Consider the following 14,354-nt stretch of genomic DNA (forward strand, 5'->3'; position numbering starts at 1 on the left):
GCCATCTGGTCTAGGACTTTTGTTTGGGGGGAGGTTTTTTTGTTACTAAATCAATCTTTTTATTTATTACAGGTCTGTTGGGATTCTCTATTTCTTCTTGAATTAGTTTAGATAATTTGCATGTTTCAGACAATTTGTCTGTTTTGAAGGGTTAACTAATTAGTTGGCATATAACTGTTTATATTATTTTATGACCCTTTTCTCTTTGTAAGGTTGATAGTAATGTCTTCACTTTTCTTTCCTTCCTTCCTTCCTTCCTTCCTTCCTTCCTTCCTTCCTTCCTTCCTTCCTTCCTTCCTTCCTTCCTTCTTTCTTTCTTTCTTTCTTTCTTTCTTTCTTTCTTTCTTTCTTTCTCTTTCTTTCTTTCTTTCTTTCTTCTTCTCCTAAATAGGCCTTTTTATATGTCACCATTAAATGTCTGAATTTTAAACAGAATCTTGGACTGGGAGCTAATATCCATCAGCTCATTCAACTTCAGCACCTGTCTCATCCCCAGTAGCTTTTCCAGAAGTGCTACCTTCACCATAAAGCTCCATGAGTTTTCCCAGTTCAAACCTGGGCTTCAACATTTTGACTTTTCTAACAAAGACACCATGAAGCAGATAAATAGATTGGCAAGCCTTTTCTATTTCTTTTCCAATGCTATCTAGAATCAATTATTGACCACTTCTTTCAAGACATTTGTCTGCGCCTCTTGGATCATGATTTCCATCTTCTTCCAGATCTGGTGGACCTTTTGATGCTGAACACAAGAGGTCTTCTGAATCTGATTGTTGCATTTTTTACTAAAACCAACACAGAATAGATGAAGCAAATACCCATCAGTAGTCTTGACATCAACATGAGCCTCAGTCATGGTCTGACATTTTTGGACCATGGAACACATTTTGTCATGGGTAAGATCCACACCATGGAAATTAGGCAGGCAGTTTTTGTCTCTTCAGTAATTATCTTGCATTTTCTACATGCCGCTTCATCATTCTGCATATCAGCTAGCTCACTTCAAATGTATGACCCTTCAGAACATCCAATGCAATTTTGGTTCCTTGAGTTCTCATGACTAGTGTTTTTCCAATATTTCTTATATTAAACATAGCTGGGGCTTTCACATCATACCAATCTTTCTTAGAAAATAGATCAACCACTTTCTTCTTTGCTCCCTTTTTGCCACCTTTTGTGAGGCACTTGTTTGTGCCCACCACCATGATGCTGCTCAGAGAGACAAAGGGGCCTCACTTTCATTTCTGATTTTAGTTATTTGTCTTTTTTCTTTGTCAATCTACCTAAAGGATTGTCAATTTTGTTGTTTTTTCTCAAGAACCAGCTTTTGGTTTCACTGATTTTCCCTATTGTTTTTCTATTCTTTGTTTTGTGTATCTCTACTTAATCTTCATCATTCTCTATCTTTGAGTTTAGTTTGCTTTTGTTTTTCTAATTCTTAAGGTGTAAAGTTAGGTTATTGATTTGAAATTAAAATCAGAAAGGTCTGCATTCATCCTGTCCATCTCTACCTGAACCAATGAGGAGAGACGAGGATTGAATCTCTATGGGCACTTTATTCAGCTGCTGGCAACCCGAGAAGACAGTGGGTTATGTACCCCCCAATACTATCTTAATATTTCAACTCAAGCAGACTGTTTTATAAGGAGAAAAGTGTAAGGGGGTTGGGGAAAAAAGGTTAATTAGGTAAGTATTACAGTCCAGCAGTGATTTCCCTAGTATTTCTTTATCTGCTGATCGAGAATTCTTTATCTTCATCATAATAGAACACAATGGCTCACATACAATCTCAATTGCTTACAGATCCTTGGGGCACAAAGGTTGAATTGCTTGTTGACCTGGACTCACTGTAGGTCATGCATTCCTGTTCCTGAAATAACAGCTTTCCACATAGATTAATCACTTAAGCCTGTCATCTATGCCTGAAGCAAAAATCTTTTAACTCTTTTTACAAGTTTTTTTTATTGCTGTTCTATGACAGTTGTCCCAATTTTCCCTCTATTGCTCTCCCCTGCCCTGCTCGCCCAACCTGCCCCTGCTCCCATTGTTGTCCTCACCCTATTGTCCATGTCCATGGGTCATTTATACCTGTTCCTTGACTATACCTTCCCCTTCTTTCCCCCTTTATCCCCATCCCCACTCCCCTCTGGTTGCTGTCAGTCTGTTTCTTTTTTCCATGGCCCTGGTTCTATTTTGCTCATTGTTTTATTAGGTTCCTCTTATAGGTGAGATCATATGGTATTTGTCTTTCGTGCCTGGCTTAGTTTAGAAATCGAAGGCATTTTTGTACACCAACAATGAAATATCAGAAAGAGTAACTAGGAAAAAATCCCATTTACTATAGCAACATGACAAATAAAGTACTTAGGAATAAACTTAACCAAAGAGATAAAAGACTTGCACTCAGAAAGTACAGAACACTAAAGAAAGAAATTAAGGAAGATACAAATAAATGGAAGCATATACCACGTTCATGGATCAGAAGAATTGACATCATCAAAATGTCCATACTACCCAAAGCAATCTATAGGTTCAATGCAATCCCTATTAAAATACCAACAACATACTTCACAGACTTAGAACAAATATTTCAAAAAATTATATAGAACAAAAAAGACCCCAAATAACCTTAACAATCTTGAGAAGAACAAAGTAGGAGGAATCACAATACCTGGTATTACACTATATTATAAGGTCACAGTAATTAAAACAGTCTGGTGCTGGCATAAGAACACATAGATCAATGGAACAGAATACGGAGCCCAGGAATAAACCCACATCTCTGTGGCCAATTAATATTTGACAAAGTGGGTAGGAGCAGAAAGTGGAGTAAAAATAGCCTCTTCAACAAATGGTGTTTGGAGAACTGGAATGGTATATGCAAAAAAATGAAACTAGACCATCAACTTATACCATACACCAGATAAAGTCAAAATGGATAAAAGACTTAAACATAAGCCATGACACCATAAAAGCCCAACAGGAAAACACAGGCAGGAAAATTTCAGATATCCCACATAGCAATATTTTCACTGATATGTCCCCTAGAGCAAGGGACATAAAGGAAAGAATAAACAAATGGGATCTCATCAAATTAAAAAACTTCTGCACAGCTAAAGAAAACATCAGCAAAATGAAAAGGGAAATAACCATATGGGAAAACATATTTGCCAATGATACCTTAGACAAAGGTTTGATCTCCAAAATATGTAAAGAACTCATACAACTCCACTCCAAGAAGACAAACAACTGAGTTAAAAAATGGGCAAAGGACCTGAACAGACACTTCTCCATAGAGGACATACAGAAGGCCCATAGGCATTTGACAGGATGCTCAACATTACTAGTCATCAGAGACATGTAAATTAAAACCACAATGAGATACCACCTCATGCCAATCAGAATGGCCATCATTAACAAATCAAGAAACGAGTGCTGGCGAGGATGTGGAGAAAAGGGAACCCTAGTGCACTGTTGGTAGGAATGCAGACTGGTGCACCACCATGAAAAATGGTATGGAATTTCCTCAAAAAACTAAAAATGGAATTGCCTTTTGATTCAGTGATTCCACTGCTGGGATTATACCCTAAGAATCCTAAAACACCAATTCAACGGAACCTATGCACCCAAGTGTTCACAGCAGCATTATTTACAATAACCAAGTGCTGGAAACAGCTTAAGTGCCCATCAAATAAATGAGTAAATCAAAAAACTGTGGTACATTTACACAATGGGATACTATGCAGCAGAAAGAAAGAAGGAACTCCTACCTTTCATGACAGTGTGGATGGAACTGAAGAGTAAAATCTTTAACTCTTGAATTCCCCTATCAAGATCCTTCAGTTTGAGTAATACCAGATGTGAGAGCCTGGGGCCTTCTCAGGTCCTTTCTGGGATATGTATAGCCTTAGTTATGTGCATTTCCCTATGCATGTATGTGTCCTTCTAGATTTTCAGGAATATGTTGGAGCTTTTCAAAGCCTGCTATAGACATCTAACTGCTGAGTTTTTCATGTTAAGCTTTATGATGAGCTTAGAAATTGCTTCAATTGTTTGGTTGTTTGTTTACCTTAGGCAGTTGCAATATTAAACAATTGGCTATGATTGTTTTCAACCTATGCTCCTGGAGAAAGGCTGTTCACATTTGGTGAACTCAATCAGAGCCAATAAAGAGAGCCTTGAGAGTAGAGCTCTTGGGAATCACCAGATGGTTCAAAATATGACAGTAATCTGAAAATGAGGTTTTAAAGGGACTTTTACACTTTTATGGTCTTTCCAGTGGCTGCCATGTTGCTGGTTTTCACCATGCTAGCAAGCTCTTGACTTTCAAGGCCATTGCAGAGCAAAAAAGAGAAAAATGAGAATAAAGCACATTAAAATGCCATCAAGCTCAGCCCTGGCTGGGTGGCTCAGTTGGTTGGATCATTGTCCTGTACAGCAAAAAGCTGTGGGTTTCATTCTGGGTCAGGGATCCCGTCAGGGTGCATATTGGAGGCAAATGATGCAACCAACTGATGTCTCTCTGTCCCTCTCTCCCTCTCCCTCTTTCTCCCCTTCTCTCTCTAAAATCAATTTAAAAATATCCTCAGTGAGGATTTTTTAAATGCCATAAAGCTCCATGTGGTTTTGTTTGTTTGTTTTACTGAGATTTGGCTGTTACTCTTGAATGAACACTCCTCGGATTGTTGTAAACTCTTGGTCACTTTCCAGAGTTCTGGTATAGTTAATTCTGACAATTTTCCAATGTTCACATTGCTTTTATGGAGGAAAGGATTTTCAGTGGCCTTTACTCTCCCTTTCTTCTGGATATCATTTTTTTATTTTTTTTAAGATTTTATTTATTTATTTTTAGAGAGGGAAGGGAGGGAGATAGAGAGAGAGAGAGAGAAACATCAATGTGCGGTTGCTGGGGGTTATAGCCTGCAATCCAGGAATGTACCCTGGCTGGGAATCGAACCTGGGACACTTTGGTTCCCAGCCCGCGCTCAATCCACTGAGCTACGCCAGCCAGGGCCATTTTTTTATTTTTTAATCCCCACCTAAGGATGTGTTTAATGATTTTAGAGAGAGAGGAAGGGAGAGAGAAAGAAAGATGGAGATATGAGTGAGAAACATCAATTGGTTGCTTCCCATATGTGCCCTGATCAGGGATCAAACTGCAACCTAGGTATGTGCCTCTGACTGGGAATCAGTCAGATTGTAGTCAGAGCCTACAAACTTTTGGTGTATGGGATGACATTCCAAACAAGTGAGCCATCCAGCCAGGCCTGGATATGTTTTTTGACACTTAATCAATTAATAATGTGCTAATTAAGGTCTGAAATTCTCCCTGGAGTCCCCTGAAGGTTAGTTTCTTTACTGACGATTTGCCACTGGATTTATGGGTCTGACAAGCCTGGTTTGATTATTTAGATGGCCTCTGGAAGAGTTTCTCCTATGAGCTTTCTCTAAACATGATTTCTCTCACAGACCTTGCTGATTGATGCTGATGATACAGCATGGTCCAATTATGTAAATAAGGGCTCTTGATGACCTTGCACATGGGATGTCTTTCTGTCCTCCAATATTTGCCTGTTTTCTTTCTCCTGCTGCACCATTTTCTTTTTCTTTAAAGAAAAGGCTATGGATACTCTATAGAATTTGCTAAATCCTTCCAAATAACCAAGCTGGGAAAAATTTTGCAATGATACATCCATACAATATAGTACTGTGCAGCTGTAGAAAAAAAGAATGTGAAATATGTCTGTGAATTCATGTGGACAGATATTCAGGATATATTGTTAAATAAATAAAATGCAAGGTGCAGAATTGCATTTTTAGCATACTTTTTTTGTAAGGAGAGAAATACAAGGGTATATAATTGTATTTGCTTGATTTGCATACATAAACACTGAAAGGATACACAAAAAACTGTTCAAATTATTAACTATGTAAGTGGTGGAAGCAAGATAACTCAACCTATAAATTTTCATATTTTGACCTAAAAATTTCATGTTTTGAAACTTATGAATATATTACTCATTCAAAAAGTATATTTTCAAGGTAAATGAAGAAAAATTGTTGTGTAGCTCTAGAGGGATAATAAAGTATTGCAGAGGTTCATTTTAAGTACCAAGAAATAAGGATGGAAAACAGTAGACATGCCACAGCATAGACATAAACAGCAAAAGTAAACAGTGACACAAGATACAAAGGTTAAGTTTTAGTTGGGGAGCATATGAAAGGCTTAAATAATGGCTTTAGCTTAAAATTTCTGAATAGCAGCATTGGTCACGTTTTGAGCAGGGTATTTCTCTGTTGTTGTGGGTATCCTATGCTTTGTAGGATCTTTAGCGCTAATCTTAGCCTCTACGAAGTAGATACCAGTAGCAATCCCCACAAAGTTGTGACAACAAAAAATGTCTTCAAACATTGCCAAATGTCCAGAGGAGGAGGACAGCAAAAGCTCCCAGTTGAGAATCGCTGCTTTAGCTGATGTGAATAGTATGTATGTTTTCCAAGCAGCTCCTTAAAATTTTAAAAATATTTTGGTTGTTTTTTCTGTCAACTGATCTATGTCCCAGAATTACCCTTTCATTGAGATATTAAATATTTTATATAATAGTATTTTCAAATATTTCACATAATAGTATTTTCCAGTTCCCCTTTGTTAATATAAGCACAACTAAGCCACCGTATTATTTTTTAACTTCTTTTGGGTGGCATTAATGATTTATCAGAGATATTTTCCCTTTTGATAGGATATTTAAATTGATGAATCATTTGGTGTGATTTTATTACTTTGAGACCTTTTGTGTAGTAGCCAATCTTTATTTCTTTAATGATATTAGAGAAATGGAATTAAATACTCGTGTCCACGTACTCACTTTTCAATAGAATTTCTTATATAAAATTGAGGGAAAGCATACCTCTGACATGAATTTGAAATAATTTTGTTATGACGCCGCCTCTTTTTAAAAACCTTTTCTTGGGAGTCTGGAATCCTTCAAAATCCTTCAAGAAATTGTCCAAGGGGTCATAAGGACAATAATTAATTAGCACCGCATCTGTGACAGTCCCGTCTGACAATGGCCTAAATCCACGGGCCCCTGCTAGCTCAGTAACTCACAATCCTGGCAGCCTGACTTAAGGCAGGTTTTGCAGAGAGAAATAGAAGGAGCATCTCCACCCAGCTCTACCCAGGATCTTCTGGGAGTGATGCATGTGGTCATAATTATTTTAAAACATGATTGTTTTGTTTCTGAAGAAAGCAAATCAAACCCGGAATCAGGAGACCAGTCCGCAGATTATAGCACAACCATCTGTGTGAACTTGGTGTCAAGTCTCCCTTCTCCATCGTGTCTTGGAAAGTGTGTGTGTGTGTGTGTGTGTGTGTGTGTGTGTGTTTTGTTGTTGCTGTTAATGTGATTAATTTCAGTTTCAGGAGCCGGGAAGATCACATTTCCCAAAGAATCACCTGGGTTTACCCTGTCTCCTCTCGGGTGGGAGGGTTTTCTCAGCGGAAGGGAGATACAGTTCTAAGAAATAAAGCGAAGACAGTTCTGCGGCTGTGACGGAGAATTCCCTTCGTGCTGAAATAACTGGAGGAGTCTAACAACGGGATACACTCAAATAAATCTTCAGCCAGCAACCGGATCTTTAACCACCCTCCCTCCCTCTTCCGCAGCGCCTCCTTAGTTAGTATTTGCAGCCCATTCCCAATTCCGCCCGCAGCGCGTGCAGTCTCGGAACTTCGCTCGCAGGCCCAGGACTCTCCCCAGAGCATCGCTAAATTGCAAACAGATGCCCCCAAGCCTAAGGCCTCACCGACTAGGGCACCGCCTGGGAGACGTGTTCCAGCTCGGCTGTTTCCGAGTGGAAAAGCTGGCCGCTGGACTGTTTTATTCTCTTTTCTTGAAAAAGCTGGTTTTGGGAGCAGGATTCCCCTTTCCCCGGGCAGGGGAGCGGAGAACCAGGCCGGGTACCGGAACTGGACACCCAGTGCTTGGCCTTTGCAGAGCCAAGTAGTGGCTTCTCGCCCCGTCCGGTCCGGAGGCATAGCGGCCCTCCCCTCTCCTTCTCCCGGGAGAAGCAGACGCCACGCTCTGGGGTTTTTTTCGCCCCCTCCTCCAGCACTCCTTACGAAAAGGATCCGGGACGCCAGACCTTGCTTCCATCCCGGCACTCGCAGCCTGTGCTGCGGGAATCCCGAGCTTATTCGGGAGGCGAATTTCCCGCCAAAGATTAGGCTTGGGAAGTCAGTCCGGACCGCGCCGATGTCCCTCGCCGGGTCATTTCAGAAGCACTTCCAAAAGTTCAGGTTCTTAAGCCGCCGCCACCCCGCCCCAGCCCCAGCCCCAGCCCCTAGCGCACGAATATCCGGTGGTGGCCAACAGGTGGGCTGCCCGCAGCTCCTCGCTGCAGTCAAGGAGCTGAAGGTGCTTTGTGCCTGTCTCCCGACAACACCTGGACTGCTCCGTGACACACCCACCAAATCCCATGAATCCAAATATCATTGCCGGAGGTGTCCAAATTCGAGTTTGTTCAGATTGTCTCTTCCTGGCACCCACTCTGGAAGCCTCTGCTGCCAGATCTTTCCCTTTGAACCCGAAGGGGCGCAAGCGTGGCTTCGCCGGGTCCGCCTCTTCCCTGGGCTCTTGCGGGAGGGGTGGGTAGGCAGGAACCTGGATCTGATTAGGTGGGAGGGGGAAGCTGTGGTCCCAAACGCCCTCTCTCTTCTCCCAGCTCCTCCAGGGGGAGGAGGGACGGTACAAGAGAGGGGGTTCCCACCCCTCAGCACTCGACTTGGGGTTCTTAGCCGTCGCCACAGTCTCCAGGCTCTCACCTCATCCCCGCCAAGGGTCCCAGCCATGGGACCCAGTTCCAGCTCCGGCTTCTACCTGAGCCGCGCGGTAGCCCTGTTGCTGGCGGGGCTGGCAGCCGCGCTCCTGCTGGCATTGGCTGTGCTCTCAGCCCTGTACGGCCACTGCGCGCGTGTCGCGCCGTCGGAACTTCGCAACTGCGGCGTCCCGGACGCCGGGCCCTCTCGGTCGAGCGAGCAGGGGGAGTCGCCGCCTGCCCGGAAGCCCGGCCCCACTCGTGAGCCAGCGGTGGCGGTCACGCCGGACAAGTGGCTACCCCCGGGGCCCTGGGACCATCTGCGCTTGCCGTCCTGGCTCGTGCCACTGCACTATGAGCTGGAGCTGTGGCCCCGGCTGCGGCCGGACCAGCTCTCGCCTCCAGAGTTGCGCTTCACTGGCCGCGTGAACATCACTCTGCGCTGCACGGTGGCTACCGCTCTGCTGCTACTGCACAGCCTCTTCCTGGACTGTGATAGAGCCGAGGTGCGGGGTCCTCTCTCCCCGGGCACTGCAGACGCCACCGTTGGCCACTTGCCGGTGAACAACGTGTGGTTCGCATTGGACATGCAATACCTGGTGCTGGAACTCCGCGAGGCCCTGCAGCCCGGGAGCCTCTATGAGCTGCAGCTGAGCTTTTCGGGCCTGGCGTACCAGAACACGAGGGAGGGACTCTTCCTCAATGTCTACACGGACCAGGGTGAGCGCAGGTAAGGGCAAGCCAGCCCGGGCGTCCTCAATCCGCGCGTCCTTCTGTTTAGCTGCCCACCTGCTTCCAAGCGCGCTCGTCTCTAGCTCTTCCCAAGCCAGCGGGAGAGCGCCTCCTTCCTCCCCCTTGCTTCCAGAGATCCTGTTTGGAATAAAGGCTTCGAGACCATGGCCACTTTTCACTCCCATCCCTGCCCATCCAGTTCGTTTCTCTCGTTGTCCCTTTTAAGGTCGCTGCAACCCTCAGAAGTTTGTCGTTATCTTCAGAAAGTCCCCTTTTCCTCTAACCCTCAATTTCTTCAGTGCAGTAAACAAATCCCTTGGTATTCAACGTTTGGTCCACGGACCCTCAACAGCTGTAATACTTCGGGGGTTGAGGGATGAGAACTTGCGTTTTAACGAGGTCCGCAGGTGATTTCCGGGCATAAAGTTGGAGAAGCGCGGGACCATCCATCGCACCCATGACCTCCTCGCTGCTCCCTCCCCCGGCGCCCTTCCGCGCTCAGCTCCCTACTTTGCCTCTTTTTTCCCCCTCTGCGCTCTGTAACTGCTGGTCTAACAACAACAAAAAGACTCTCGTCGGGACTGTTTGCTCTCGCAATTTTCCTTTAGCTAAAGTTCTCCAAACCTTCGGAATCCCCTTTAATTCATCCCCTCCCACTCCCTGCCTGGGGCCCGCATCTGTTTTTGCTGGTGAGCAGCCGCATCCCCTACCCCACCCAGGTCTTTGAACAGCTCTACAGAGTGTCCGTGCCGGCGCTTTTGGGATTCTTCTGCTGGAAAAATAAATAAAAGTGATGACAGGCCGCCCCTCTGAGTCTGCAAGCTCGGGTAGTGTACATACGTTCTTTTTATATTCATTTGAGATAATGTCTCCCACACGGAATGTTTCCAGTTCAGTAATTGCCTTTTGCCACCGTCTGCGACCACATTGCTTGACCTCTAGCGAGGAACGGGGGATAAACGGTTTAGGGCGGTGGAAGATACCAAAAAAAGTCTTTTATTTTTCTTTTATTTTTTTTTCAATTCAGTGTATCGGGGTGACACTGGTTCGCGAAACCATACAGGTTTCAAGTGTACAGCTCAAGAAAACACCATCTACATTCGGCATCATGCTCCTGTCACCCCAAGTAAAAGTCTTCCTTGGTCTCCATTCCACCCCCTTTCTTTGTCCTCCTCCACCTAGCCCTCCATGTCCCACCCCCTTCTTTCTGGCCTTCACCACACTGCTGTCTCTGTCTACGTGCTCTGTATATATGGTTTGTTTGTGGTGTTTTTTTTTTTTTTGCTTAATCCCTTCACCTTTTTTCACCCAGTGCCCCAACCCCCTTCCACTCTGACAGCTGCCAGTCTGTTCCATGTATCCATGCCTGTTTTTATTTTGTTCTTCAGTTTATTTTGTTCACTAGATTCCACATATAAAGGTGTTTTGTTTTGTTTTGTTTTCCCTTCAAACTGGCGATCTCCTTCACTCACGCACTGGTGGAGCATTTGTGGTTTCCACAATTGCATGTACTTTACCCTTTATTATTAGAGAAAATGTTCTCAGATGTTCTCTATGAGAAAGAAACCCACTAAATTACCCCCTAAATCATCTCCTGTGCTATTTTCAAAACTTTAGGGGTTTTAAAATAAGTTTAATAAGCTGCCTTAGTGGATGTGTAATCTGTAACTTTTGTTTTTAAGGACAGTATGCCTGGTTTTTCTCTATCAAAAATGCATCAGTGCTTGGAAAATTATTTCTGAGAAGTTTCATATTAGGATGACGTGTTGCTGGACTATGAGCACTGGAAACCTTTTGAAATAACTGTGTAGTTTAGGGTGCAAGATTTTTCAGAGGAAAGAAATGCCCACTCTGTGCATACATACCTGATAGCGTTTCCTGCTGTCAGTGAGGAAATCATCTGTTCACCCATCTCTTTCTTCTTCCCGAAGGGGAAGTTTTAATGGAGCTGTGGCTCAGATAAACTGCTCTAGCAAACATGGGAAAGTCCCTTTTTCTATTGTGCTGCCAACTCTAGTGGTAACCAGAAACCATATTTTGAGAACATTAAAATTCAAACAGGCAGAAATCTTAATAAAGTTTTGCAGATGTTCACAGAGCAAGGTGGAGCTCCAGAACTGTGGCCTCTTAAAGGAGCTATTGCCTCAAAATTGTTCTTTGGGGTCTCTGCCTCTGAAGCCACAAGGAAAAGAAACATCTGAGCAGCTCTCTCTTTGTTAAAAAGGAAAATTAGAATTAGATGTTTGAGATAAATAACACCAACCCAAGAATTTTTGTTACCCAATCAAGATGATTCAGAAAAGGAAAAGGACTGACTTGAAGCCAAGGCCTCAAAGAACTTGGACAAAGTGATGACGTGGTAAGACAGATTTTAGAAACCCAGTGGGGCTGAGTTTGAACCTGAGCCGTGTGGCTTGAGCCAGTCTCCCTACCTCTCTGAGTTTGTTCATGGAATACACACAGTAAGTGTCAACCATTGGAGTGCTGTGAGAAATCAGTGAGAAAGAGGGGGCAGTGACTGACAATCTGTGTTGTGGTAGCTGCTATCATTAGCTCAGGGTATTATTGTTAGGAGCATCCTCCTGTTAGCCAAACATGGAGTCTGCCAAATTCCTGGTAGATACAAATTTAAGAAGAGGATTCTCATGTGGGAAGAAACGGCTTATTGATTTCTCTCATTTTTCTTAGGATGTCTGTAGTTTCAGATGCAGCAATCAGAACACTTTTACCTCTTTTCATTGGTGACTCTTTATCACAGTCTGTACAGGCTAATGTTTTTAAATAATTTTACTCAACACTAAGGGAAATAAGAAAATTATTCCAGAAAATGATTTTTAAGAAGCATCATTGTCTCCCACTTCTAATGTTTAGGTTATGATTTTCTACTTTCAGAGGTTTCTGGGTATGCTTCCCATCTGTTCTTGGCCTTCTTCCACTTGTCAGGGTCATCACATTTCTGCCATACAGGACCCCCCTCCCGGATGCCTTGGACATGTGCTTCTGTGTGTCAGTGTCTGGTTCCCTCCTTCCATGTTTAGAAAGTTGAGAGCAAGATTGAAGTGTGGCTGTTCCTCAAAGCAATATTTCCCAAACTTCATCTGTCGGCATACCATTATCTCAGGTTTTGTCATATTTATATATCCCTAGCCATATTATTTGCTTTAAAAAGTTATTTGATTTAAACAAAAATATTAAGTAAATATTGAAAAACAAGTCTATACCATTGTCACAAATGGGAAACCATTTGCAGTTTATCAGCTGTAATGGCACAGACTAATACAACAAAACCATGCTGGTAAGTAGTAGTACTGTTGCCTACTGAAGGATTTGAAGGCTCTGAACCTGAGGGCTGCTCTCTATTAAGAAGGAAAATTAGAATTAGATTTTTAAGGTAAATAACACTAAACCAAAACTTTCTCTTGACCTAATCAAAATGATTCTTAAAATTGGAAAAGGACTGACTTTCTCATGTATAAGTCAAATCTCTATGATAGTATAAAGGAGGGCTACCACAAATCTTTCTCCATCTATACTTTGGAAAATCCTTCATTAGAGCAGTGGTTTACACGCTTTTAATGGACATCAGAGCCATCAGAGGAGCTTATTAAACATGTGGATTCCACTCTGGCTGGTGCGGCTCAGTGGATTGAGTGCTGGCCTGCGAACCAAAGTGTTGTCAGTTTGATTCCCAGTCTAGGGCACATGTCTGGGCTGCAGGCCACGTCCTAAGTGGGAGATGTGCATGAGGCAACCACACACATTGATGTTTCTCTCCCTTGTCTTCTCCCACCCTTTCTCTAAAAATAAATAAAATATTTTTTAAAAACCCATGTGGATTCCTGGAGCACACCCTCAGAAATTCCATGTCAGCACACTCATGTCAATAGCATCAAAACACAGTGGAAGCAACCCAAGTGTCCACTGATGAATGAATGGGCAAACAAAGTGTAGTATATACATACATGAAAAGTATGATTCAGCCTTTAAAAGGAAGAAAATTCTGTTTTTCAGTTTTTTAATAAGGGATATTTTGGGTTCCAGTTTTTAGCTATTATAAATAAAATTTCTATGAGTAATTGTGTATAAGTTTTTGTGTGATCATGAGTTTCTATTTTTCTGAAGTAAAGGCCCAGGAGTACAATCGCTGGGTTGTATGGCAGTTGCATGTTTTGTTTTTAAGAAAATGCCAAACTGTTTCCCGAAGTGTCTATGCTATTTTACAGTCCCACCAGCAGTGTATGAATGACGGTTTTTCTTCATCACGGCCACCATTAGGTATTACCACTGTGTTTTTTAGCTGTTCTGGTAAGTGTATGATGATGTCTCACTGTGATTTTAACTTGCATTTCTCTAATGGCTAATGATGTTGAACATCTTTTCATGCTTATTTGCCATCTGTACATTACTTACTTTCAGTAAAATGGTTCTTATCTCTTTTACCCATTTTCTCATTGAATTGTTTTTTTACTGTTGAGTTCTGAGATTTCTTTATACATTTGACATCTGAGTCTGTTGTGAGATACATGGTTTACAAATATGTTCTCTCAGTCTGTAGTTTGTCTTTTCAGTTTGTGAATAACATTTTTCGGAGACCAAAGTTTTTAACTTTAATGAAGTCCAATTTATCAATTTTTTATATGTCATGCTTGTAGTGTCAAGTCTAAGAACTCTTTTTTTAGGACTCATTAATTTTTAGAGTAATTTAAGGTTTACAGCAAAGTTGAGAGGGAAACGTAGAGATTTCCCATACAGCCTCTGTCCCCATTCCTGCATAGCTTCTCCCTCTAACGATATCACTCACCAGA

General features: G+C 42.5%; 1 protein-coding gene and 1 pseudogene across 2 annotated transcripts in view; one reads left to right on the top strand and one right to left on the bottom strand.

Moving 5' to 3' along the window:
- Nucleotides 1-381: 381 nt before the first annotated feature.
- Nucleotides 382-1,211, bottom strand: LOC114505365 (annotated as a pseudogene).
- A 7,106-nt stretch (nucleotides 1,212-8,317) lies between these two features.
- The window catches only part of LVRN (laeverin), a 55,522-nt gene continuing 49,485 nt past the window's right edge, over nucleotides 8,318-14,354 (top strand). For both annotated transcript variants that reach the window (XM_036020677.1, XM_028520968.2), the window contains exon 1: nucleotides 8,318-9,547. In XM_036020677.1, the coding sequence (XP_035876570.1) occupies nucleotides 8,850-9,547 (698 nt within the window). In that variant the 5' untranslated portion in view covers nucleotides 8,318-8,849. The remainder of the gene's footprint in view (nucleotides 9,548-14,354) is intronic.

The sequence above is a fragment of the Phyllostomus discolor genome, chromosome 3, assembly GCF_004126475.2.
Source record: "Phyllostomus discolor isolate MPI-MPIP mPhyDis1 chromosome 3, mPhyDis1.pri.v3, whole genome shotgun sequence".
Lineage (NCBI taxonomy): Eukaryota > Metazoa > Chordata > Mammalia > Chiroptera > Phyllostomidae > Phyllostomus > Phyllostomus discolor.